Source organism: Pollicipes pollicipes, unplaced genomic scaffold (genome assembly GCF_011947565.3).
Source record: "Pollicipes pollicipes isolate AB1234 unplaced genomic scaffold, Ppol_2.1 Scaffold_7240;HRSCAF=8662_pilon_pilon_pilon, whole genome shotgun sequence".
Lineage (NCBI taxonomy): Eukaryota > Metazoa > Arthropoda > Thecostraca > Pollicipedomorpha > Pollicipedidae > Pollicipes > Pollicipes pollicipes.
Window position 1 is genome coordinate 132,110 of NW_023597039.1, and position 25,330 is coordinate 157,439.

The 25,330-nt window shown below is 54.1% G+C and overlaps 1 protein-coding gene across 1 annotated transcript in view; it reads right to left on the reverse strand.

Annotated features, from left to right (window-relative positions):
• LOC119110835 (uncharacterized) overlaps positions 1-16,849 on the reverse strand; it is a 37,204-nt gene extending 20,355 nt beyond the window's left edge. Inside the window, exons 1-3 of the mRNA XM_037234707.1 lie at positions 16,805-16,849; positions 14,894-14,995; positions 13,955-14,315 (exon numbers count right to left, since the gene is read on the reverse strand). Of these exons, the coding sequence (XP_037090602.1) occupies positions 13,955-14,315; positions 14,894-14,995 (463 nt within the window). The 5' untranslated portion in view covers positions 16,805-16,849. The remainder of the gene's footprint in view (positions 1-13,954; positions 14,316-14,893; positions 14,996-16,804) is intronic.
• Between the last annotated feature and the right edge of the window lie 8,481 nt (positions 16,850-25,330).

Genomic DNA, 25,330 nt, shown 5'->3' on the forward strand with positions numbered 1-25,330 from the left:
TTCCAAAGCGTTCCGTCTCAGAAAGCCATTGCGTCCATAAGAGCTTCATCTGGTCACAAGGGCAAGTCACCGAAAACGTTGCATCACACTGGACTGCCCCGCCGCCCCGACCAGCCGGCCATTTCATTGCAAAATCCCAAGATGGTGTTTATCAGACGATCAGTCACTCAGCGTAAAATATCTATGACCAGCAAAGATTATGCCAATTTGAAGTTATATGTAGCTGGATGAGCCAACGTGGCCTGCTCTCAGGGGTCCGCTCGAAGGTAGGCCTTAAGTGTAAAAAACAATTCACACGCTCGTGAAGTTCTACCGGCGTTACTGCATCTCGCGCAGAGGTGCAGGTAGTCCAATGAGCCATTATTGTAAGGCAAAGGATACTACAAGCAAAATTATTGGCGGCCGCTTTTGTTGCAAAGGATTTGCCTCAGAGCTAGAACATTGCTCAGCCAACAAATCAATTTCCATGGCCCGGGCAAGAGATAGCGTATGTTATATCTCTACAAACAGAGCCAAAATGTGAGCAGAACAAATTTGGGATCTATCGGCATCCGAGCTAAATATAGGCGGCAGCTTTCATCGCCGCCGTGATTGGAGAAGTGGACAATCTAATCACCGCCCCTGAAAAAGCCATCGGCACTGACGCACGAGGAATCTGTTGACTCGCCGAAAGCTTCAAATAACGACCGCCGTTCTGCGGTGGCGCTGCCGGCACGTGCCCGTCAATCAACTAATTACAGCGCACTAATTGCGAACCAAACCGGCGGCGGCACCAGCCCGACACGTGCCCGATAGCGGGGCCGGGCCGGGGTCGGGGCCGGGGCCGGGGCCGAGGCCGGGGCCGGACCGGAGCCGGACCGGGCAATACCGGACCGGGCCATGCCGGACCGGGCCATGCCGGGCCGGGCCGGGCAGGGGTGGCCGTGCCCCCGACGGCGCGGCCCGGCCCAGTCTCTCGCCGGCACTTCACCGCGCTGACGGATCAGTCCAATAAAACACGCGCCGGCGGCGCAGCGGGGCGGCAGCAGCTCTAACAAGATAAGTTTATGGACCAATAATATCTCTGCGTGGTGGTGGCGGGGTGCCGTCATTGCGGCGGGCGACGTCCCGCGGCGCGGCCCACCACCCGGTGGCCGGCCAATAACGCCGCGAGTAAATACAACAAACAGGCCACCTGGAGAGCCGACCGGCCGGCCGGCTCTCGGCCGCGCCGGCTTCGTCACGAGCACCTCCGCCGGCCGCCGCAACGGAGGTGGCAGACCTAGGCCACAGCAGAGCGGGTTGGCAGACCCGGGCCACAGTAGCAACGGACGGCAGACCCGGGCCACAAAAGCAACGGACGGAGGACCCAGGCCACTGTACAAACGGACGGCAGAGCCGGGCCACAGTAGCAGGGGCGGCAGACCAAGGCCTCAGCAGCAGAGACGGCAGAGCCGGGCCTCAGCAGACCGGGATGGCAGAGCCGGGCCTCAGCAGACCGGGATGGCAGACCTGGGCCTCAGCAGACCGGGATGGCAGACCCGGGCCTCAGCAGACCGGGATGGCAGACCTGGGCCGCCACAGCAAGGGACAGCAGACCCGGGCCGCAGCAGCACGAGACGTCAGGGTGGGCCGGCCCGGCCGGGGAGCCATTGTGCGCCGACCGGACCACCCCCAGCGACCAGTCATCGCTCTCAGGCCAAAATACATGACGAGCCGAATCAGATCTGATGCCAGCGTCGGCCGAGAATTAACAAGAAACAGCTGATAAAGAGCAGGTGGGGGGCGACCACCCGCCGACTCAGCACCGCCCACCGGCGGCGACCGAGCGGCGGCCCGCAGAGGTCAGGTGCCGACCACTGGCAGAGGTCAAGCGGTCACTGGTGGAGCCTGGGCGGCCGACCGTGGCCGATGCCAGGGGTCAAGCGACGACCGAGCAGGGGTCAAGCGGCCACCGGGCAGGGGTCAAGCGGCAACCGGGCAGGGGCCAAGCGGCCACCGGGCAGGGGTCAAGCGGAGACCGAGCGGGGGTCAAGCGGCGACCGAGCAGGGGTCAAGCGGTGACCGGGCAGGGGTCAAGCGGCGAGTGCCGGCAGAGCCCGAGCGGCGCCCGCTGGCTGAGACTGAACAAAGGCTACCGGACATCAAGTCGTCGCCGGCGGACACTGAGCGGCGCACACAGGCAGAGTTCAAATGGTCGCTGGCACGGGTCAAGCGGCACCCACTGACGGGTGCTGTGCGGACTCTGGCACGTTTCAAGCGAACACCACCAGAGGTCCAGTGGTGCCCACTGGCAGACGCTGATCTGGAAATCCAGAAGTCGGAATTTTCGGTTGGTTCATTCCCTTTGAACACCCGAGATATGGTAGCAATACGTCCTACACAGTTGTCGCGCCCAGAATCGCTTCTTCTGAGCTGCCACCGTGGTCAACATGTACACAAAATACTATCGTGCTATGACAGAATGAAGCAATGGCAACATCCACACAACCCGGCGTTTTACGACAACCCTAAACATGGCGTCATACATTTCCCTAGCATTCGAACGCTACATGCTCATTGAGATTCCCGGCCATGCCCCAGCACCGTTGAGCACACCCGTGAGCGCCAGCAAGGCGCCTCTCTATGGCGCACATCTCAGACGTTGGTACACGACCGTCGAAAACTGACGTTACATGTTCCAAGCACCCGCATTAAACGGAAAGCGACTGAAAGCAGCCGGCCATTTCGCACGGCCTGGCCTTTGCAAATCGCACGAGCCATACGCGCCTGGAGAACAGTGTGGCATCATCCCCCACAGCTTACAAACAGCGAGGCTTTCCCACGCTATTCTTGCGGGCTGTGTGTCATTGCATGCACCAATGACTTCGCTGAGCGGTTAGCAGTAGTCAGGCTGCATTGTACTTTCAAAGCATCGATTCGGGACATCGAGTGCTAAACGTGGCCGGGCGGTGGTCCATCGGAACGTAGCCAGCCGACATATCGCAGCTGTTTGCGGTCCAGTATGGGCCGATGCAGTGGTCTGGCCACCTTGCCCGAATGCGGCATGGCGACTTCAGCATCGACCAGCAATCGAAACCGCGTCAGGATGATACACTTCTCGGGAGCCGAACGGGGCCCGGGGCAGTACATCGGCCTCCGGTCGGACACGCGCCGCGGCGGCGCTCGCAGCCCGCAGCGGCAGGGACGGCTGCCGGCGGCGGTGCACCGGTCAGTGGCTGACCGTGCCACTCGGCGGCCGTCGGAGCGGGGCGGGGCCGGCGCCGCCCGCCGCCCGTCGTCCGCCGGCCCCGCCCATTCGTCGGCGGCGACCACGCCTGGCCCGACCGGCCGAGGCCACACCCCAGCGGCGGCTGGCGGCCGGACGGCGGTGGGGCCGACGGCGTTGCGTGCGGGAGGCGGCCGGGCCCGGCGGTAACCGGAGAGGCGTGCGCTCGCTGCCGCCACCCCGGCCGGAAACAGGGCCGGCGCCGGATGCGGCCGCCCGGCACAGGCCGAGCTGGCGCCCCTCCGCTCCGCTCGCTCCCCGCTGTCGTAACGCCAGCAGTCGCCACAAGGACAGCGGATGTCGGCGCTCAACGGCAGAAACCACCTGAAGCACGGTGGATACCGCCGGGCGGGCAGCGGACACCATCGGGCGGCCAGCGGATACCGCGGAGTGGGCAGCGGACATCACCGGGCGGGAAGCGGATACCGCGGAGTGGGCAGTGGACATCATCGGGCGGCCAGCGGATACCGCGGAGTGGGCAGCGGACATCACCGGGCGGGAAGCGGATACCGCGGAGTGGGCAGTGGACATCACCGGGCGGGAAGCGGATACCGCGGAGTGGGCAGCGGACATCACCGGGCGGGAAGCGGATACCGCGGAGTGGGCAGCGGACACCACTGGGCGGGCAGCGGATACCGCCGGACGGGCAGTGGACACCACTGGGCGGGCAGCGGATACCGCCGGGCGGGCAGCGGACACCATCGGGCGGGAAGCGGATACCGCGGGGTGGGTAGCGGACACCACCGGGCGGGCAGCGGGTACCGTCGGGCGGGCAGCGGACACCATCGGGCGGGCAGCGGATACCGCGGAGTGAGCAGCGGATGCTGCCGGGTGGGGGAACCGCCAAGCCAACGGCAGGTACGGAGCGACGGCCGGCATATGCGGCAGATCTAAGCGCTCTCTAGATGAGCGTCTGTCTCCCTTCACCAGACGAGTGAGGCCTCGTCGGCTCCCGTGTTTTACCGAATACTCGAACACTGAACATGCTAAAGTCATACGGGAAAGGGCACCGGGTGGTCTGTGCAAGCTTCATCGGATTAATGTCACTAAGCACCAGTGCAAGTGGTCTTTGATGGGTGAAGTAAGGTCCACAGGATAGCATTAGCGAAACTAGGCTGGCAGACTGAATCATGCATCGACAGTAGGTAATCCGCCACCGGGTGGGGCCCGTGACATCTCAAACCCCGCTGTATGGGTCACGCCCAGTGTGCGCAGGGACCATCTAATTATTTAAGAACTACGCATCGTACAACAACGAAACGAACGATGCTGGACAGCGGTTTTCAAACTGGATGATGTCACGGTTGACACTATCTATTATGCGTGCATTTGGATATTGCAGGCGAAATACTCACAACGAGACTTCCCCATTAAGAATATTCGCCCCAGCCTCCTGACCTTGGATGGCCTTACTTAACACGTCTTATTTAAATTGTCCTTCCATGTAATACGATGACATGCAACAAACCATCACAGCAAAGACATGGAAGCGCCAAATGAAACCGATATCACCTGCAAAAAGAGACAATCAAACATGACTGATGGAAGGCAGAATATTCACGTTTTCACCGGAAGTTCACAAATTTTGAAAACTGACACGAAGATTACTTTGCACCAGCATTTGGTGGTCAGGATGGAAAGGCGTCGGGGCACCGCTGAAGCCGCGCGTCCGGCGCAGCTTGCTATCCACGCGGACATAACAGACAGGAGGCGTTATGTGTATCCCAAACAACACGGCGTAAAACCCCTCACCAATGCTGTACACTTCGTGGCACTCGTGAAGCCTCATCGCTTGGCTACAGGCACAAAAACAGTAAATGGAGGCTCTCGCTTTGGTATGCTGCACCACCAAAGTTTTTTCGGAAAGACGAAGCAATAAATAGCACGTCGTATTTTTTGGTGTGTCGCCTTCGTTCGCCTCTGCCAAACTATGTGCGCCCCTCCCTGAACGCAACCCGCGTAGCCCGACCCGTGACCGCCGGCCAATGTCACGTGACCGACCTGAGGTCGGCGCACCCCGGCGGTCGGCGCACCCCGGCCGGAGGAGGCACCTTTCCCCCCGGCGAAGTTGTACTCCAACGTCTGCGCAAGACACCCAATGGTGTGTGCTTCGTAGGGCACATTAAACCAAGCCGTTTTTTGCAATAAGATGATGGTGTTCGAGTTTATGGGTGCTTCGACTGCAGCGGACATTTTGCGTCCATCTTTTTTGCCGTTTTCTGCTAAGCCGACACTATTGGCAAAATCTGACTTCCAACCAACAAGCAGGTAGATTTCCCTACTGTGGCGGACCTAGCTGGACGGAGTATCTAGTCCGGCGTTGCATTTATTAGGTGAGAACAATAAAGTCTGCGACGCAGTTTGCGGACCCTCGCACACGATGCAGGAAAAGGGAAACGTCACGCGTTTCAGTGACTCCATATACAAGAAAGCAATCTTTACGATATAAACATGGCGCATGGCTCATAGGCAACGTCTGATCCAGCTTATTTCAGTTTTGAAATTTACTTGGAACCGTTTTGGATCTGTGAATGACCGATGATATTCGCGCTGAAACGAAGCAAAATGCTGCTAATCTAAGGGCAAATGGCGGGAAGCCTCTGTAAAATATCCGAGGATTGGATCAATGCCGCGCGCTAGAGCATGCATATTCAGAACTGATCAAAAACAGAAGAGCATGATCACAAGCAGCTTCAGTTAGTAGAGATGGCAGAGCAAATCTACCTTCTCCAAGGCGTATGGCGCAATGGAGCATCTATCACAAAATATCTGCCGATTTAAAGAATATCACCGGGCCCCGAGATGAGACTTTTGGTGATTACTTAGACGAGGTTTTACGGGATCGAATGGTATATAACGCGGGTAATTCTCGCAGCCAACACAAGCTGCCCTGTATACCACCGTTCACACTGGAGACACTGTCCAACATGTCCGTAAAGTCGAGCCTGTGTCGGTGTCTGGATTCAGTACTTCTTAGCGCCAGCAGTTCCAAAGTTTGTGAAGTTAATCTGGCCAGAGACAGCGGTCCAGGGGGATGTCGCCTTTGTGACAGGAATTCTGGTCATCACACAGATGTCTGTTGTGATACGAAAACTGCTTGCAACAAATACCACAAAACAAGTCTTTTGGCGGCAACGTGTCGCAAGGATTCCAACACAAACGCTGACGACAATGAGCACGAGTTTGGGCCTCATCGTTAACACTGAGTTGGTGCTGCCCTGATCGACAGCAGTACTGATCCTAGTCCTGATTAACAGCAGCACCAAGCCTATAAGGAGGTTCTGCAGACACCTCATACGTGACGAGGTCACAACTGTCCCTATCAACAGAAAGTGGCGTCCACCATGGAACTGCACGCTGAGGCCGAGATGACCACCACGCGTGGGCACGGTTCGAGCAGCTGTTTCCAAACGTTGAGCCGCGCCGTACTGACAAAAAACTGCGGGCACGACGGCACTCAGATCAAGCTCACCCGCAGGGGTGTATATTCCTACTCAGTTGGAGGGGGAGGTTCAGCCCCCCTCCCCCCCCCCTTGGGTTTCAGCTAACCCTCCCCTCCCCGACTTTGAGAAGAAAGTGGGCCATCCGGCGACAAACTTGTTTGTTGGTACATTTGGGGGTCAGGTTTCATCCTTTTTTACTGTTCAGCCTCCGACCTCATTTTGCGAAACTGTGCCCATGATCACTGGCGAGATGGCCGTCGCAGCGGTACGGTTTTGAATGCAGTCTTTTAGTGTTAGTCTGAAAATTCGCCATCCGTCGTTTAGGAGCGACCGGGTGATTCAGGTCCACCTTAACTGGGGTGGACATGAACTGGAGCTAAACTTGAGTGGACCCTTACACACGGCCCACCCATGGTAGGTCGCGTGTAAACGTTCCAATGTATTACTGATGAAATGGAATCTTCCATACGCAGAAATAATTCCCTTCGGAATGGAAAAGACGACAGTAGTATAATTGGTATAACCGAACGGAGCGTCTGGTAATCAGTCAATCAAGTTTGCGAGAAGCAACGCAAACGGATGATTACTGGTCGAACTTTGTGCAACATGCCGTTGATTCGTGGCGGTCATTTTAGCATTGGGACCGCAAAAATGGGAAGATGGGAGGGAACCGTCATGACCGCAGTCTCAGTGGCCATGCTGGGTGCACTCACCGGATTTCTTCCGTGTTCATTTTAAGGCAGCTGTTGGAGGAACCCAGTAACGCTAAACAAGGCTTATCTGGCCGAAATGAGTCAGCAAAAAATGGAATAAATAGCATGTCGAACTATTAATCAAATGCCTTTACAGCTGCTTGCGGTGAAAACTTGTTTAAGGCGGCCATTAATATGGTCCGGAGAAGTGAGCGCCAATGCACCAATGGAACGACATTGCGAGGCTGTGACGCGAAATAGTGAAAACGGACTTCAGAATTCTGATCAGACGCAGATATTCCATACCTGTGCAGCCACACGTTCACAGTTTCAATGCGATGTTTGGTACGAAAGTCCTACTGCTGCAAGGACCATTACAAATTGTCACTTCTATCAAATGGCTTGACTTGGGTACGTCCATAAACGCGTCGAAATGTCTATGACCTCGCCACTTCGACATCACATGATACCTCGGCATTGTGGGATTGTATGGCTCCGTAGTCCCAGGAGCCCTAGATGAATCACTTTCCCCAAGATCGACGCTTCTGTGCACAGCGGTTCAGCTCGTTTCAGCGTCTGGCGTCCAGGGCAGGCCGCGATGGTCCCGGCGGCAGACGGCGACCCGTCCTGCCCTCTCCGGTCCTAATCATGTTCTGCTCTTTTCGGACCTGGTTGCGTGCTGCCCCCTCCGGTCCTGGTGGCGTCCTGCCCTCTCCGGTCCTGGTGGTGTCCTGCCCTCTCCGGTCCTGATAGCGTGTTGCCCTCTCCGGTCCTGACGGCATTCTGCCCTTTCCGGCCCTGATGGCGTCCTGCACTCTCCGGTCCTGATGACGTCCTGCCCTCTCCGGGCCTAGTGGCGTCCTGCCCTCTCCGCGCATGGTGGCCTCCTGCCCTCTCCGGTCCTGATGGCGTCCTGCCCTCTGCGGGCCTGGTGGCGTCCTGCCCTCTCCGGTCCTGATGGCGTCCTGCCCTCTCCGGTCCTGATGGCCTCCTGCCCTCTCCGGTTCTCGTGGCGTCCTGCCCTCTCCGGTTCTCGTGGCGTCCTGCCCTCTCCGGTCCTGATGGCGTCCTGCCCTCTCCGATCCTGGTGGCCTCCTGCCCTCTCCGGTCCTGATGGCGCCCTGCCCTCTCCGCGCCTGGCGGCGCCAGCAGCCGCAGCCGCAGCAGACGGCGCGCGTCTGGGCGGCAGTCGGCAGGCTGCCGCGTCCATTCACACCAGCCCAATGAAAGGATGACGGCAGAACGGTATCCCGCGTGTGATAAGATCACGGGAGATTACAACTCACGTGAATGGCTCGAAACATGACCCTCCGCCTGCGAAGTCCGGCGGTGGTGCGAGCCGGGTTGGTAAACACCACCAGGGCGTAGCTCAGTAACCCAGTTATTTTCACGTCGTTACTACGCCTTTGGAAATTAGTGCCACACTTAAGCAGTGTTATGCTGCGTTGCGATAAATTTGTTGATATTAATATTCATTAGCTATCAAGATTAATTGCTAACAAGTTTGTAAAGACGTCGAAAACTCGACGCCACACCCACGCTCCCGCCGCTGGCCACAATCCCAAATATGTGCAGTCCAATACGTGAGTTGATGAGTACATGTGCAAATGTTCACGAACATGTATATGACTTATCTTAAGCCAAACCATGTGGAGAGCGCAGAACAAGACCCTAAATCGGTTCGAAACACCAACGACTAGCTGGTTGAGTCGTTCGGAATATCCACAATTAGCTTTAAATCCGCTGGCAGTATGACATGTGTTCGTGAACGTCACCGAAGCCATGCTTCGGCGGCGCATTTTCATTCATTTTTCGACATCATCCCTCTGGAGGCAACACCAGGATGGATACGTGAGGTGATAAAGTAGCGCACAAACGCCCAGAAATGTTTCCGACTCTTGGCACACTTTGGTATACCCTGTGGCCAGCACAGCAAGACACCACTCGTCTCAGCAGTCTGGGAGTCTGATCAGACCCTATGTTGTCCCCCCACGCGCAGCAGTCTGGGAGTCTGACCGGACCGTATGTCGTCCCCCCACACGGCAACCTAAGAGTCTGACCGGACCGTATGTTGCCCTCCCACACAGCAGTCTGGGAGTCTGACCAGACCCCATGTCGTCCTCTCACGCGGCAGTCTGGGAGTCTGACCGGACCCTGTGTCGTCCTCTCGCGCAGCAGTCTGGGAGCCTCACCAGACCTTATGTCGTCCACCCACACGGCAGCCTAAGAGTCTGACCGGACCCTATGTCATCCCCCCACACGCAGCAGTCTGGGAGTCTGACCGGACCCTATGTCGTCCACCCACACGGCAGCCTAAGAGTCTGACCGGACCCTGTGTCGTCCTCCCACACAGCAGTCTGGGAGTCTGACCGGACTCTGTGTCGTCCTCTCACGCGGCACGGCGGTCGTCCGGGCCCACTGACCGGTGTGACTTGGGCCGCCTGACCCAGTACCAGCGGATAATTACCGCCCAGCGGGGGTCGCCGCCGGCCGAGGCCGTCGTCCGCCACTCGACGCGCTTGGTAACGACTGCTCGTGACGAGCCCAGATCGCCCGGTAATCCTCCGAGCGGCGGAGTGGGCACGGACCCATCCCTCGATCGGGCCAGTTCCGGATTCCCCCCCCCCCCCCCCTCCTACAGCGTCGGTAGCAGTCGGCGCCTGCCGCCAGTCTGCCTCCCCCCCGCACAAAACGGGTCGCAACTTGGCCGTCCTCTCCCCGCCGCTATTAAAAAATAGCCAGACTCAGTTGTTAGCTAATTGAATTTTCCGGCATCAGTGCGCGCGATTCTTTTAGCGGATTTCTTGCCTCGGTGGCAGGGGCTGAAAGACGATACAAGCTCAGCGTCAGCCGAGGGAGACAGGGCCGCTTCGTTAGGGCGTCACGGCATATGCACCTTGAATCACGCGCGTTGACTCGAACTGCACGCCGTTCAGCGCGCACGCCAGCGGCACTGCAGCACGAGGCAATAAAACGAAACATTACAACGAGCCAGGCTTTGCCACACCACGACCCGGACATAGCGACGTTTGCCGACGTTGCGCTGCGCCATAGATCCGGGTGGCTGGGCCCTGGTGGCATACACGGCGTGCCGGGCGCGGCGGCAATCAAACCGGGCCACTTTGTCCGCGTGAGGGCTGAGGGCCGCGCGTCCGTCACGCACTTTGTCCCGCCCGAATATCGTCTCCCAGCGAACACGACCAATCGCAATAACTCTGAACGATGACACGCCATCTGACAGACCCTGCCACAACTTTTCCTCAAGCACAATCCCGCAGCCGTTGGCAATTTGCTCGCCGCCGTTCGACACGGCCGTTCTGGCCGAAATACGGCGCCTGCCTGTCGGCATATTCACAACATTATGCATCGGTCGGTGGCGGGCCGCGGCACGCCGGCTTAGCCCGGCCGCGGTGCCGACAAGAGACGGCAATAACACATCAGCATCTATCAGGGTGACGTTTTAATCGGATTCCGGGAGCGGCCATTGCGGCGGTGGTCGGCCGGGGCCCGGCCAGCTGCCGGGCCGAGTCGGACCGGGCATCGATTCAGGGGCGGCGGCTCCCGGGAGCGGGCGGGGCCCGCCTGACCCGCCGCCAGTGCGGGTCGGCAGCACGCGCAGCACGCGCCGACTCGACCCGACCGCAGGTCGTGAGGTGGGCCGCCGGGCGGGGACGGTTCGCGCGGCGTCGGCGACAGCCGCTGCGACAGCGACACCAAAGAACACGGTAATCACGTGATACGGCACTGAACACCTGGGAACGATGGAGATGTTCCGATCGTGATGTACTCCGGCATAACACAGCCACGCACAAAAAAAAAACAACTGAAAAGCATCCAGCAGATCTAAAATATGCCCTGCCCGGCCAACGTCTAAAGCAGACCGGAGCGTCGTATTTGTCTGCGAACGCGCCCGCTTCTGTCCTATCTCCTCACCCGCATTGCTGCAACGCCAACAAGCGAGTAAATCTTAAGCTACGGCGGTAAACGGAAGCCACCAAATACGTGTTCAGTCAATCGGGTGTTTTCAGCCTTCCAATCGCGGACCCAGAACAATCCCTTCGAGCATCGTCGAACGGCCGACGGCCTGTCGTCTGGTCCGGGCCCGAGCCAGACGCCGAGTCTGGGCTGGGTGCCGACCCAGGCCGGCCGCAGCGCGAGGCCCGGCCGGCGGGCGGCGGTCCGGCCTGTCGGCGCCGTCGGAGCCGACGCTTTACGGCGGCGGCGGTCAGCGGCGGCCGTCCGGCGCGGCCCCGGGCCAGCCGGCCGGCGCGCGGCCCGCGAGCCCGCATTAGTATGGTAATGGCCGATAGCCGGCCGCGCTCCGGCTATCTCCACAAAGGGGGATCAGGCGGGCACGGCGCCGCGAGATACGGCCGCGCCGCTGGCGACGTGTGGATCCAGCCCGGATAAAAACGCCCCCAGCCGTGTTAGCCGGGGATCGCGGCGGTGCCGCGGTGCCACTCGCCGCTAAGCCATCCGTCGCCAGTGATTCACGCATGAAAAAGCCGGCCGGAGGGCGCCAGTGGTTAACGCCGCCGCCGGGGCTTAGCGGCGCGACCGTCGGCACACAGCCCGTCCGAGATCGCCGCCGTAATCGGACCGCCATCGGTGCGGCTGGCGAGGCGGTGCGGCCGGCGAGGCGGCGCGGCCCCGGCGGGCGGCGCCCCCCACCGGCGGCGATAATTAGCCGTGTCGCGCGGCGCGCGGCGGGGGCGGGCCGCGTCTCGCGCCGCCAGCGCGGCTGTCATCGCTGACGCCGTGACGCCGCGTCCGACGGCGGCCGTGTTCAGCGGGCGCCGCCGGCCGGGCCGGGCCGCGGCGGCCGGCGCGAGCACAGGCGGGCCAATTAGCGGGAGCCGCTTGTCACCTCCCGGGGCGACCTATTACCGGCGCGGCGACGACGGGCGGTGGCCGTAACGCGCCGCGACCACGGAAAACCAAGGCGGTGTGGAGGCTCGCGAGCGCACGACAACGGTCTGGAGGGCACCGGGAGCAGCGGAATACTTTGATGTGTACAGGGAACACCGGAATGGCCTGAGCGGTGTTTATATGAGCCAAGAGCTCCGTGCGAACGTGCACCCAATATGTCCTAACGACGCGGGCTTCGATTCAGCACAGTAGGAGTGCAAAAAGGGCTTCAACTTACATACCAACTTAAAAAAGTGCCTTCTAGCCACGGTATTCACGCTGCGTTGAACAAAAGGTAGCCCACGTACAATCGATGACTAACGGGAAAGCTTTATCAATAATCAATTTGCAAATCACGCCACTAGCAGCATTATCGTTCTCATAGAAATGGTAATTTGAATCAGAAACGGGAAAGCTTTCACGTTTGCCTTGTGATCAAATTACTGCGTCATCATCCAGTATATGGCACATGGGCTTAATGAGACTGATTAGCAAACTGCCTTTTCTGCGAGTACAGATAAGCTAATTTAATAGCCATAGAAATCGCAAGCTTGACGAAATATCGTAACAAAATACTGTTTGAAACTCTAACTAGCATAAAACAACCCAGTAAACTTCTACGTGCTGGTGTTACTCAGGCTTGAAATCCAACAGCACTCGCTCTGCAACGAATCATACGTCCTGTATCTCCAAATGGAGATGCCGTACCCATATGATGCTAATTACGTGGTCACAAAGTATCAGGATATGAGCATGGTACCGAGGCGTGTTAAAGACGGCACCAACCGTGAAATCGGATGTCTCGTGATCTTGTGATTAAATCATCAGCCAACACACAACGCCAGTGTCCGCGGACACCAGTAGCGTGATCACGACAGCCAGAGAAGTCTGCAGTCTGCAGTCTGAAGTCTTGCTACACTGCAGTCCCCTGGGCGGCAGTACGTCCGACGAGGACGAGAAACTGCCGTTACCGCGGGCGGCATGCCTCGCTGGACAGTGCAGCTACCACAACATGGAGGCCGCAGAGAACGGTGCAGCGACAGGGAGAAGGGACAGCCACTGTACAGCGGTAGAGAGGAGAGAGAGCCACTGTGCAGCGGCAGAGAAAAGGGACAGTCACTGTGAAGTAGCAGAGAGAAGCGGCAGCTACTTTGCAGCGGCACGGAAAAGGGACAGCCGCTGAGCAGCGACAGGGAACAGGGGCAGCCACTATGCGGCAGCAGAGAGAAGGGACAGCCACTTCCCACAGAGTGGGATGTAGCAATCGACAGAAGACAGCTACAAGGGCATCAACGGAGGGCGCAGGGCATCAACGGAGAGCGCAGGGCATCACCGGACAGCGCAGGGCGATGTAAAGGGGGCAGTGCAGGAACGGCCGCAAAGGACCCGAACCAGTCGCACGGCGGGCGCGACGGCTGCGGGCGGGAGGCGGACTCGGGGACCGGGGCACACAACAGGAGACGGGCACAGGGGGCAGTGGCAGCGACGCGACGCGCCGACAGGAGCACCCAGTGATCGCGAGTTCACGTCCTCCACAAAACACCCGCTTCACAAACACCGGACGGTCGCTCCGCCGCGGGCCAGAGGCCAGCACGACCGCCGGAGCGCCGCCCCGACCCCTCGACCCGCGCGCGCCCACACGTAGCGCCCTGTGCGGTACTCACTCTTGAGCCGTGCGTCCTCCGGGCTGGAGCGCTCGGAGCCGGACGAGTGCCGCTCCTCGTCGTCGGGCGGCCGGCGCGCCGCCCCGGCCGTCGACGACACCTCGCCATACTCGCCGGCTGGCTCGCACTTGGCCTCCAGCTTGGCCGGCGCGAAGAACTTGCGGTCGAATGCGGCGGCGGCGGCGGCGGCGGACGTCACCGGGTGGAAGGCGCTGCCGCCGAACGGCAGCCGCGGGTCCATGCCGGCCGGCAGGAACGGCGACGACAGGAACAGCGGGCTCGGCAGAGAGGGGAAGTCGAACGAGCGCAGCGCCAGCGGTCCACCACCGAACGCGCCGCCGTAGTCCTTGCTCTCAGCCGCCTGCGGGCAGCGGGCCGGTAGCTGTCCACCCGACGCAGTTCATACGCACACAACGCGTATGTAACTGTATATAACGGCGGCTGTATACGGCTCGCCGCAAGAAAAGGGTGCGCAAGCTAAGAAACGAAGCTAATGCCTCACGTTATGTACGGACGCATTGTGAGTCGAGCGAAGCAACACACAATGTATTGCTGTGAGCCTCTGTTACCGTTTCTCGTTTGCACTTTAACTTCCAAAATAGACGCCCGCAAACCACGTGTAACGTATCTCCACGGCTATGTCACGCCACGGCAAAGTTTCAGGCGTCTCCTCCTTTGCGCGGCACGCCGGTGACACCAGCAATCTGCCATTGTACGAGCCAAGACCCAGCTACCGACATGATGAACCAGATAGGATGCAGCCCCATTCTCTCGGCTGGCAGCGCGAGTCCCCAGCGGCAGCGTCCGCTCTTGGGTCGCAGCGTTACATCTCGGCACATGCAGTCGCTGACGCACTGACGCCGCCACCCCTGGTGCGGGCCGTGGCGCGCGGAAGACCCCCGTGGAAGGACGTGGGGAGGGCGGCGCCTGTTCGCTCACCTGGTGGGCGAAGGTGCGTGACATCCTGAGCGCCTCCGAGAAGCCGGCCGTGTGCTGCGACAGACCGAGCAGTGCCGGCGTGGTCAGGTACGGGTTCTCCATCTGGAACGGCGGCGGCCCGCGTCGTCAGATTCGGACGCGACGGCCGGCCGGCCGGACGGACATGACTGTGTCCTGTCCGTAGTGTTGCTGCATACTCCACGCCGCCGCGTCACGGGTCAGCGCCGTCGCTACAGAGATTGGCCGCACGTTCGCGGTGTGACGGCGTGCGGCTCGACCCTCGGACATAGCCCAATGTTTGCCCGGAGACCGGCTGGGAGGTCGTCCGACCCCTGGATTGAGACAGTAATGGTCTGGTAGGGGGGCGGCTGTTGCCAGCACAAACACGAACATGCAGGCCTTGCTGTAGGGTAAATGATGCCACCCTCTGTGGAAGTTTTGTCCCCCCAAACAGTTTGTGGTAACACAGCTATCCAAATTCAAATTTTTATTTCATGGCTATGTCCAAAGTGAGGGAAACAAGCTCAGACTATTAAGTATCTCTTTTTGAGTCCAAGGTAACATATGGAAAGCATCTGTCATCTTACAATGTAGTACTAAAGGCATCTTCTGATTTAATCAGAGAGAAAACAACATGAAGGAATGGATTAGGCACATAGGATGTCTTTGCTTAAATACTGCAGTACATTTGATCCAAGATCTGCAAAACGCATAACATGTAGGTAGTCAGTCATGGGTGGGTAAACTATAGCTTATTAAGCACTGTGATAAGTGCTTTCCCTATGCAGGTGTGCATGTTTCAAAACAGTTTTAAAGACTGAAAGCTGACCACATTACTATACTTTCATTCCAGACCATAAATGAGTTTTATCCAAAGAGTATGTAGAACTGGGACCTTGTTTGCAAGCCTGGACACTCTTAATAGAATAATACAATATTAATGAAAGGCAGTAATGCAAATACAATACAGCAATAAAAATGTAGCTACAATCAAATGCTATTCACTGCATAACAAGATACATTGGGTGTGTATGACTTTAGGGAAATCCCGGCAGCTGTCAACAAAACTAGGCGGCATGCACTAATGACCTTTTGGTATTACAACCAGAGTGCAGGAATTTTCATGTACTTTTTCTACTGAGCATTTCAAATCAGCATTAATCAATCAAAAATCAAATCACAGCAGTACATTGAAATTACTGACAACCATTGCATATAGCTGGCTACATTGGCCAAGAATCAAAGTATTTGTCTTGGATTCCAAGCAAAGGACTTCATAACTACATGCTTATGCTACTGAGCTGTCATTATCATCTTCTGTAGTTCAAACCCAATCATAACATCAATACTTTAGTTTGTTGGTTATCTCTGCTGCAACCAGTAAATGTGGTGGGCTGGCTGCTACCCAATATCAGCCAGGTGTAGCTAGCACAAATTTCAATGTACTCCTCATGATTTACAGAAATAGGCAAACAGAAAATGCTGCCACCATCATAAACAAATCCAACAAATAAAATCAAAATTGCCATGCTGACAGGAAGCCTGTTGGGTGTCAACATATCCCAGGGTATAACATAACTGACTGACCAATGTCTGGAGTGCACATGTCATTCAAGGAGTAAACTGGACAAAGGATGCCTTGTCAAGCATAAAAACAAATAAATGCTTACCCGACCAGAGGAATTTGTTAGATTATTTTGCATATCGAGCAATTTTTGTCAGCAATTGACCAAAATATTGCAAGAGACAGTCACGGCGCACTGCGAGGTCAGGACAAGTTGCAGCGCCTGAACTATCACCAAAAAGACCTATCTTGCGTAAGTCCGCCTAAGCATGTTTTAAGGACTGAGGAAGCAGAACCCACACCCTCACCCCACGACGACCTTCCCACTACTGTCGACCGGCACTCACCCATCGTCCATCGCCTGACGCGCGGGCGGGCGGAGCTTCGAAATCGTAGGCGCATCGGATGGTGAGAAGCGTGAGCCCAGCGTAAACAGATGCCAGACCTAGTAGGAAATTTAGTTTAGGCCAAGCTCATCTGGTACGTGATGCCAGACAAAGTGGTAAATGCGGTAGAGCTGTTCCATGCATTGGGTTGTTGAGCTGGAGGTTCCGGTAGACTGGATATTCGCCCGATTCAGTGCATGCCCATTTTTCTTCATTTGCGATCTGTGGCTTTTCCAAAAGGCAACATTTTCAGTTATTCAACCCGGGATCCTTAAATTTCGTGCATGTTGACGATCTGACCAGCCCAAGGTATGACCGCCCGAGAAATGTAGTCCATCCCACGGTTCATTGTAAGCGGTATATGACTCCGTATGGTGCATGTAACACCGTTCGCGAGCCATGAGCCGCACACGAGCCATGCAGAGCCGGTGGGCTAGGACGCCAGCCACCCTGGGGACGGGAAGACACAGACGGCTTTTTATCCAAACGCATGGCCGGGGGCGTCTCGACGACATAAATTGCTTTGCTTTGTGTACTTAATGTGACCAAAACAGTGTTGATTGGAACGAGAATATTCACAGAAGGTAGATGGAGAATTGGCTTGTTCTGTGTACAACATTTGGCAGCTTGAACTCTTGCTGTTTGTGCGTAATATTCTGTGGAACACAGTTTTGCCTCGACGGTGCGCCGTGTTTGCTGGCAAGATTGCATCTATCTTGACCTTTTCCCAAAAAATATCTGGGCCTCGCCGCACTTGAGGCACCCGGCACTCTGTTTGCAATATTCATCACATTGTCCAAATCGTTGACATTTGAAGCACCTGAGCAGATTGGGTTTATGGTCTGACTTTCTAGCGGAGTTATCCAGCTGTGAGGGTCCCTTGAAGTCCGGTAGTCATGAAGGTAAGGCTGGTGTCCCGATTCTGGCTATCTCTGAACGTGATCTGCCGTCTGACATGGTGAACATGTTCGGCTCTGAGCTCCACCACAACCTCGGCCTTCAACATGAATCGGAGCCTAGGAAGGGCCGAAGATGGTGTGCTGTGGTGTTTTGTTTCCTTGCGTAGTGAGGATATCTTTTGGTTTTATCTCCACATAATTTTGTGGTGTGGAACAGAGAGATCACATGGGCCGCAGATAGTCTGAGTTTACTTTGATTGCCAGAAAATGCTGATTTTGTTTAAAAAAAAAACATTTTCGTCCCTTGGCTGCGCCACGGCGTAAGTGCCGAGTGTCGAGTAGTAGTCGAGTATTCGGGTGGTCGGCTAACGTGGTTGTCGAGGTGGAGCGAGGGACCTTGCCAGGGGCAGTGAACGGAGCTGGGCGCCGTCCAGTCACTGCGGGAGTGTGAGCAACAACGAAATGGGTCTGGGGCATACTGGGGGCATCAGGCGAAGAGGTAGCCAAAGCGGGGCCAGCGACACCACCGTCGTCAATATCCAAGGGGCATCAGCGTCCGAGGCGATTCAGTGTCTGACTGACGAAATGTGACGGAGGCAAACGGTGACGGATAAAGGAGCGTAGTTACCAAATAGTGAGATTTTGGTTCTAGAACAGTCATTTGCATTTCAACGCATGCGAACATTTACAAGAGGGCTTTTCATCGTGTCTGATGCTTGCCATAACATTTTCAAACTTGGAATGCGCTGTTTAAAATGTATCTTGCCAAGAGACATTACAGACACACAACACACACCACACACACACACACACACACCACAACACACACAACACACACACACACACCACACACACCACACACACAAACACACACCACCACACCACACACACACAAACACACACACACACACACATATATATATATATATATATATATATATATGTGTGTGTGTGTGTGTGTGTGTGTGGTGTGTGTGTGTGTGTGTGTGTGTGTGTGTGTGTGTGTGTGTGTGTGGTGTGTGTGTGTGTGGTGTGTGTGTGTGCCACGCATATGCATTTTTGTGGGATAGCCCCTTTTGGGCATTTCTTCGACACATTTTGTAGCGGATATTTTTCAAGTTGAGTCCCCCTTGAAGCCGTGGCGTTTACAGCATTTGAATTTGTTTTCTTTCTATATCTCGTTTATATCACAGTTTTGATTCGCGCCCTCTCCAGGCCAACAAATTTTACATCATTAATCAAGTGCTCCAGTGAGTTAAGGTTGATGAATACGGGTAATCCGCCAACGCTCTTTCTGTGCCGACAGTTTATAAATTGTTTCCTGAACAAGTAAAAGAAAATTCCCGTCCCGCGATGTGGCACACACATTTACACACATTGCAATGAGCACCATATATAACGTTGCTTGTTTACATGCAATCATTCGGCCACGCGCACGCGACGTGTTATATCTCTTTTCCACGTCATGTCCCTGACAAATCTGTGGACAGGTGACGCGGTGCTTTTCCGCACTCCTGTCTGCGTCTCGCCTCACCGTTCATAGCCCTTCTTGCTTTTGCGTGTACTTACTGGCGCTTAAGGCTTGACCACTTCGGTAAGATATCAAAATATGGCTTGTTAATGCTTTCGCAAAGGGTTTGAAGTAGTTCAAAACGTGTTGCTCATTTTTGAGAATTTGTCCCAGATTAGACAGTGGGGTAAAGGGTATGCTTGTCAACGTCAGCATCAAATGCTCGGGGACTCATCGCAACCGCCAAATTTAGTGTACAAAATGTGTTAACGAAGTGGCCTAGAAGGGGTTTATGCCGCAGCCAGTGTACATGCGTCGAACAGTAGCTAACGATAGGGCGTCGAAAGAGAAGACTGTCCGGTTCAAAACTATAGAAACAATATACTGAAGACTAACTGAGTCCAGACCGAGGCAGGCTGGAATAAAACTGAAACCTCCCGGGGCAGAATATTGGTATTTTACTGCTAATTGGACGGAGAAGAATGAAAAAAGAAGTTGTATGCAAACATCTTTAGTACAGCCAGTCATTTAAACAGCAACATTACAACCGTGTGCTGTAGCTATATACAACTGCATGATATGTCATACGGATTCTGATTTGATTCGAGTTTCCAACATCTTCCTCACAGGCGTCGTAGGTTCTAAAATGGCAAATGTATGCTTAGAGTACGTCTTAGTCAGACGTGGTATGAAATAGCGTGTTCTGATCGAAGTAGTAATGCTTACCTTTTATGACCTGGGGGCCAAGCGGCTAACTGCTCGGCAAATGCTTGTTCAAAGTGAATCACCAATTTGTGCGCTATAAAAAACGGACCGAATTTAAAGCTTCGCCGATTTTTTTTTCTGAGCATGTATACTCAGTCCTGGTGACCTGCGCACGATACATTGTAAGGATCCTGGTAGAAGTTGGTTTTGGCCCGGCTTGACACCTCAGTGACCAAATTGCGACCGCTCCCGCTTCATTTGCAGAACAGCTGTTGCCGGGAGTTAGTGTATGTAAGAGGGCACGCGGTACGCTTTTTTACGTGAGTGAACGTGTGACCAACGACTGACAACGTGACCATGGGGCGATTAACACCGAGAGCAGAGGGAACATTTATATACCATCATGGCATTTAAAATGTGACATTGGTGGTCACAAGGGCTTTCGGATGTTTCGATTGCGCGGTCATATCAGTGGACATATAATATCACATTGACGCTTTCACGAGTACGTAGCAACGTAAGTGGTGCACCGCCCCGGTATTGTAGCAGCGTCGTTTTGATATCGCCACGGCCTCTGCGTGGCATCATCTCAACGTCCCTGTGGCATGCGCGTAATGTTGTCAAGTCATCTCCACGACGCACGAGCGGCGCCGCCACCTCATCCCTGGATGTCCGAAAATTTGGAGGCGGCGTCGCCACAACGGCACTGTGACGCCAGATGCGACCGTTTTCCGATTTCGCCACTACTCTACATCATGGCGTCGCAACTGTACCATCCACAGACCTTTTCGGCACCAAAATGCGACGCTGCAAGCATAACTTCTGCGACGTCGTGATGGTGACGCCAAACGGTTTGGTAGGAAGGCCCGATGCCCTCAAACATTGCCGCGTTTTATGAAGAGAGGGGGACCAGCATTTGGGTGAGACTTTGTCCCGAGAGCTTGAAAACTCCATCTGTAGTTGCAATGCGAATACCTTATGACCAGAAACAGGTGCATGATAAGCGTCAGGCGAAGAGCGGAAAGTCAATCGGCTTTACTAATAGTGACATCTAGCGAGGGCTTTACGTTAGTCTTCATTTCGCAGTTGAACACCATTTGTTTGCAACTAAGTTGCGCTTGCTATCCGCCGGTGATTTGGTGTGTGGTCCCAGGCACCATGTACTATATTGATCGGCACCCCTTCGTGGGTGTGGGGGGGGTGGGGGGGGGAGGGGTAAATAAACTATGTGATGGAATTCTGGGTAAGTCTTAGCGTGGTGCTCTTTGGCATCGATGGTGTGAGCAGACTTGCTGTCTGTACAATGTAACGCGTTGTGAAGTCATGCGCGCCGGAAGTTTCTTTTGGCCTAGTTCCTGTGGTGCAATAAATGATATGTCAAGCAAGGCGCAGAACAGAGTGTGCTCATTAACATCTTTCATTTCTAACGCGATGTCTACAGCGCACGCGCTCCTGGCTCCGACGGGCCGACAATGATCACACATGAGCTCAAACAGGCGCTCACGACATCAATGGGGTTCATGTTCGAATGACCGCCACCCAGCGGAATTTTCAGCTACCGCGCCCGCCGCCGCACGGAACCGGCTGCCTGCAGCTGGCGTTTGGTCCCTCCCGCCGGACATCCCTGACCGTTCTAAATTGCTGACTCATTGACTGAAGCTGCTCTCACCTGTGCGTATATGTGCATCTCTGTGTACTGTACGTGTGTGTGTTTTTCTTGTACGACAAGGCGCAGCACAACCACCACGTGGATACACCTTCAATGAAATTAACGTAAAATGTTAATGTCAATGTTCTTTAACGGCCCGTCGGCCAAGCGCGTGGCCAACCACCTTGAAAGCGTGGTGATAGTGACACCAATATAAACATGTGATGGTAGTGACACAAATCTTAATGAGCCGTAAAACCAAGCACATTTCCTTGACTATTAGATTACGGATTTTTTCGATGGTGGTAGAAAAAACTGCGCTCGATCTTGACAGATTCTATCGCCTTTGAATTGAAGTCATCTGCACGGCGATGAGTCACTTATATCGCGATGAAGAAATAAGTGATAATGATCACTGCTTGTGTACATAGTTTGTGATGGAAATAAAACGTTGGCACATATCCCATGTAGTTAGCTTATCTAAGCTGTGCCGTTGCCGCAAATAACCAAGGTGGCTGACGCACCCTAAAACCACAAATATATGCAAGCTGCTCCATTTTTCGATTTCATCTTGCGTTTGTGTGCAATAATTCTCCCTCCCACGCAACCAGCTGCAACGATTCGTCACACCAAGTATTGAGGCAAGAGTTCGTCAAGCGACGAAGTCTACTGTTTGATTATCAGGTAATTTATCTAAAGATGGTCGCTGCCAGTATTGCTGATGTGTGTCGAATGGGCTATCTCCCGAACTATCGTCACTGGAATCTTCCCCCTCGAAGTCGCTTTCAGAATTTGGCACGCCTCGATGGGTTGAAATTGAGGTTGACTCAAATTCATACTATGCTGTGTTCTATGTTGAAGCTGGAATCAACCACTGGTACACCGTTGAGCGTAGTCGGGGAGTTGAGCGTAGTCGATGGCGGGTTAACCATCACGCTGTCGGTATCCGAATATTACCCACGATTGTCTTCTTCCTATTTAGTCAAAATATTTACGAGCATTGGGAGCGTGTATATCAAGTTACTGAAAACGACTTCTCTGTACAGATCAAGTGAGATCTGAGTTTATTTACACAAAGCCGCACTTCCGTGTATACCTAGTTAGATTTATGACGTCACTTTAGCATGCGCATGCGCATTGGCCTCCGTTTTTAACCGCTTTACAGCGTTGACGCGCATATGAAAACTATTTTGAGCTAGATTAGGTTAGATTAGGCTAGATTAGGCAGCCAGCAGCCCTTTATTTTTCTGCGTCCATATGCTGTCTGGCTCTGACCAGTCCAGGCAACGACGTCGTGTTAAAGCGATACCTGAATTCATCAGCCTGTAGCTCGGGCTGGCGCCGGGCCTCGACTCTACATGACTTTTTTAGCGGCTGTCACGTACGCCCTGTCTGTTGTTTAGATAACATCACGGAGCAGTTAACATATATGTTTATCACACGTCATGTCATAAATGTTTTTACACATGACTGCTCGTTTGCTTAAATACACTCCGGAGTAGATATGTACGTGACGGCGCTTCAGTGCAAATACATTTATATCTGCATCGGTTTACTCAAAGGGTCACACGCGGAACAACGCGAAATGACGCTTCTGTTTATGCCACGTCACGAGTGTAAAACGGTTCATCTGCTTAAACTCACCCTGGAGGAGATATACAAGGAGTGGGGGCTTCAGTGCAGCTTCATTCAGATCTGCGTCTGTTTAATCATGGGGTCGCGCCTGTGTGGACCACACCACACGTCCGACGAGCAGATTTATGGGACATTGCGCCCATGTGTAAATACACTCTGATCTGAGTCGATTCACACAACAGTGTTATCATGTGCATATTCACGACGCAGCGGATTCCAGCATGGGAGCTATTCTGAGTAGATGCATTTATGAGTCGATTCACACGCGTCCTTCGGGGGCTGCAAAAGCTGCTAGTATAATTGCGGTATGAACTATAAACTAAATACTTCGTATATACCAGACACAAGCGACACCTTAGAAGATGGCCTTTCTGTCCTCACTCAACTTAGCTTAACCAGCAAAATGAATACGTTTTCTAAGGAAATTTATGATATTTATTATTGTGCAGGGTATGGAAAATTGTTTTAAAGCTTACGCAAGTGAACAGCCCAAGTTGGCCAAGTTTATGACGTACTCAGTTTGTCCATTACTAATGCCAAGTACGTCAGACGAACTGGATGCCCATTTTTATTAATAATATTTTCTTTCCATGCAAGTATGATGCATCATCACTTAAAGTAGAAAACCTAAATTGGTGTTCAATTAGGAGATCTATGACTGATTCGTGGGACATTTTGTGTTGCGTATCGATCAAAGCACTATTTCGTGTTTTGTAAAATACTTCGGGTCAATGCTTCCGCAGAGGCGGAAATACAAGGGGGCAAGGATGGCAATTTTGGTCCAAGGATAATATCAATTTCACTAAGTTACGGCTCTTATATGCGGTTTTGAGCCCAGCTGAATAAGTGTAGGGACATAGACCGGGGGCCTACTAAGACGTCATCAGGAGAAAGGCAGTTACAATGAACGGAGATTGAACCCCCAAATACGCCTATTCGAAAGATTTTGCAAAAAACCCTCACTAGCGCCATCACGCAGAAAATTTTCGAAACGCCATTTTTGGTAGGGAGCTGAGAGGAGTGGTGCGGCGCGCTGTCGCTGGTACCTGGCTTCTTGTGGTTTCTTTAAGCAGGTAAGAGATTACTGGAATTGTTCGAATTGCCTGTGGTCTGTGCTCGAGGGATGCCGGCGCCGAAAGAGTAAGTCAAAATTTGGTCCATGCTGGTGAATTTCGATTTTGTGACCATTCCAGCGCATACGGGTTACAATGCATGGAAAGTTTTGCGGCACGGAAAGCTGTATAGTTTCTCATTTAAATGTTATCTGCTAAGCTCAAGGGTTTGAGACTTCACAAAAACATCATATAGGTGTGAAACATACTTGAGTGTGCACATTGGTTCTTTGCTGCTGGTGAAGAGCTGAATAAGCCTTAAATTTGTATGGTTTTCCTTCCATGGTAGATTTTTGGTCACATGGTTGAAATTTGTGATATAAGTAAGAAAGATCTTCAGCTCCTGGTTGTGCAGCACTGAGTTTGGAGTTTTTATGCCCAGTTGTTTTCTCAACATGCGAGGAGGCCAGACTGCGAACAGAGCATGTTATGTCTAACATAAATGGCACAGTAGTGGCATTACTTTAACAACATTAGTGCATGCACAAAGTACAGCTCAACACTCAGTTCAGCTCATGGTCAGCCAAGTCTCATTGGATAGGCAGCTAATACCTTTAAGAACTGTGGCATCTGATTTGTAAGTTCCAGAAAACAATTCTGTGAAAACCTTTACATGAAAAGTGAATATCCATCATCATTCAGTCTGGCCTGAATCTTCTAATGGGAGTATGAGTTCTAAAGTACAATTGTTGCATATTCATCAGGCACAGTTTGATTGACTTGCAGAATGACCATGAGGTACTTGTTAACTAATGTTATAGAGAAAGCATTGGTTATACCAGCATGCTCAACATTTTAAGCTGGGCTTTTGATGCCCATGATCATGGCCTAGCTTGAAGCATTAAATCTTTACTTACCCAAGTCCTAGCAATATGGCCAATGCTTGGTCTGCAATGCCTCCTCCTGTTCAATGTACCAGTGTACCAATGCCTTCTCATGCATCAAGGGTGGATAATATAGCTTAAAAAATCTGAACTT